The sequence below is a fragment of the Nicotiana attenuata genome, chromosome 5 (assembly GCF_001879085.1).
Source record: "Nicotiana attenuata strain UT chromosome 5, NIATTr2, whole genome shotgun sequence".
Classification (NCBI taxonomy): Eukaryota; Viridiplantae; Streptophyta; class Magnoliopsida; order Solanales; family Solanaceae; genus Nicotiana; species Nicotiana attenuata.
In genome coordinates, this window is record NC_031993.1 from 36,402,426 (window position 1) to 36,404,959 (window position 2,534).

The following is a 2,534-nucleotide window of genomic DNA, read 5'->3' on the forward strand; positions in this document are numbered from 1 at the left end:
GGGGGGGGGGGGGGGGGGGCAAAAAAAAGCCCCAAATGCCCAAACAAGACGGGCATTTAAACATTCTGCAAATAAGCAGGCACACATAGGTAAGAAATGGTATCAAACCTCAATAGTTCGTCCGCGATTGTCAAAGAAAACGAGATTTTCAGGCAGTTCATTATCCGTAATGGTGCAATCACGTGGAGTCTCGAAGAAAGAAAGAGAAAATTGCTTAGAAACAACACCAACATCAAAATAAATCAACCCAGAACTAGGAATATCTACACGGATCCCTTTGACGGCGAACCAAAGAAATAATTCCTGAGCCGCAACACCAGAAATGTTTAAAATCTGACCATAATTGAGGGTCCCACACACGGTGCTATCGTACCGTAAATGGGTTTCGAATTGGGCAGCACAAGATTGCGGTAGATGCACCTCAAAGCGTCCCGATGATGGATCCATTGAAAAATTGGTAATTCCTAAGGGTAAAAGACCAACAGGGAGGCCATGGGAGTTGAGAATGTCGTAAATGTTTTTGTCGTTTACAGAAATTGGGAAAGATGAAGCTGATGATGGATGTGGGTTTATGAAGAGCATTGTGAAGAGAGTAAATATCGCGAAATGCGTTGAGGTCATGGCGTCAGAGAGAGAGAGAGAGATGGCAAGAAGGAATTTCTTTTAGGGTTTTGGAAGAGAGATCATAGGATTCGAGGTGAAGGAACAAGCTTCCTTTTTGTTCCCCTTTTATTTTATGCACACATATTTGCATATTATAATTTTCTTCTCCTTTTTGAGTTTAAAATTTAAATTTGACCCCGGATAGATTTGATTTTGAACAACTTTTTTAGAAGAAAACAAAAAGTATTTAATTTTCCTCCCATCTCCATTACTTTTTCGAAAACTTCTTTTTCTCCCAAAACAAAATTGCTCTCTAAAGCGAAACTGTTATAAATAGAATTTTGTTTATGGTGAATGTTTATATTTTAGAGAAATTTTAGGAATTTTATTTGGTGGCTAAATCACTCTTTCCCAATAAATAGAGGGGTCTCATTCCATTGTAATTCATCCCAAATCAATAAGAATTCTCTCTGCCTATTTTTCTCTGCAATACTATTTTTTTTCTTTTATTGTATCATAACACTTTATCAGCACGAGACTCTAACCAATTGAGTAGAAGCTTTGAGATTGAGCATAATGATTGTCAATTGCTCCATGAACTTCCTTCATGATTAAATTATGGATTTAAGGTAAGTGTTTTACTTTATTTTTCTTTTTTAAATTATTGACATTCTATACTTTGATTTTGAATACAAGCAAAGACGATAAATTTTGATTGTAACTGTAATAGAGTATGTAAGAAATTATAACCACCCAAAGTTGTAAAATTTCTATGCCTTGCCATGATCAAATTCATGTATGATTGTGGGCAAAGAATTAAAAACACGTCCCATCGAATTTTCTTCATTCTCATTCCCTTAAGAGAATTTGATAGCAGTATGTGATAAGTCTAAAAGAAGACAGAATTATTATTATGAATGTATCAATGGATGTGGACGTGGCAATAGATGAAATTATAATCGTCATCATTGTGGTAATGAGAATAATAAGGATTCTCAAAACAATCCTCCACTATGTGAAAGTAATATTTGTCATTGATTTGACATGAGATTTTGTAAAGCACATATAGATGATTATGATCCATTCATGATGTGAATGTGACAATATGTAATTTATGAATACATATTCATTCTTGGAAGAATATGAATGTGCTAGTGGTAGTGAATCTACCACACTCACCTCTAGAGGGAGGTTTGAGATGAAATAAGAAAATAATGTCATTATTATGGCATGAATGATCACCGGTCACGTACCTATTGTACGCCAAAATAATTTGGCAATGTGATTATTAAAGGACAACAGTGATGCAAGAAACAGATCTTGCATACAATTTTGCAATTACCATAATGGTATAACTTTCTCTTTGAAAGAGATATTCACCATATGGATGTTGATGAATATGTGGTGCTATAGAATTAATTGAGAACTGTGCAAGAGCCAATTATACTATTTTGGAGAAACACAATTGATTGCCAATAAGGTATGATGTTGTAGTAAGTCTCAAAGAAACTTAATTGAGTTTCGAAAGTATTCACGAAAGCGGTTGGTTATATTGAGACTATAAATAAAGAAAAGATTTAATATCTTCTATTACTACAACTTGTAGCGGAGTAATATGTATGTGAAAAGCTACCTGCTTTATTCTCCAATTTGTACTAATAAATAAAAGAACGCCACAATAAAGTGAAAGTTTATTGATATAAAAACTCAAATCATAATAAACTTGAAGTTTATTCATAATTGCACACGTTATGGTTTAAACCTGAAGTTTATCAATATTGATAATTTATTCAGTTGACATAATTGGTTTAGCCATGTTAATTTAAGTATGATGTGCAAAAGTAAAAGAGAATTCACATGGGTAAATATTAAAGAACTAGAAAGTTCTTTATGAATTCTCTTATGTACGTTGCTTGTTCTCATTAATTAAT

General features: G+C 33.5%; 1 protein-coding gene across 1 annotated transcript in view; it reads right to left on the reverse strand.

Annotated features, from left to right (window-relative positions):
- LOC109225646 overlaps window positions 1-741 on the reverse strand; it is a 1,935-nt gene extending 1,194 nt beyond the window's left edge. The window contains exon 1 of the mRNA XM_019390392.1: window positions 109-741. Coding sequence (XP_019245937.1) covers window positions 109-621 — 513 coding nt within the window. The 5' untranslated portion in view covers window positions 622-741. The remainder of the gene's footprint in view (window positions 1-108) is intronic.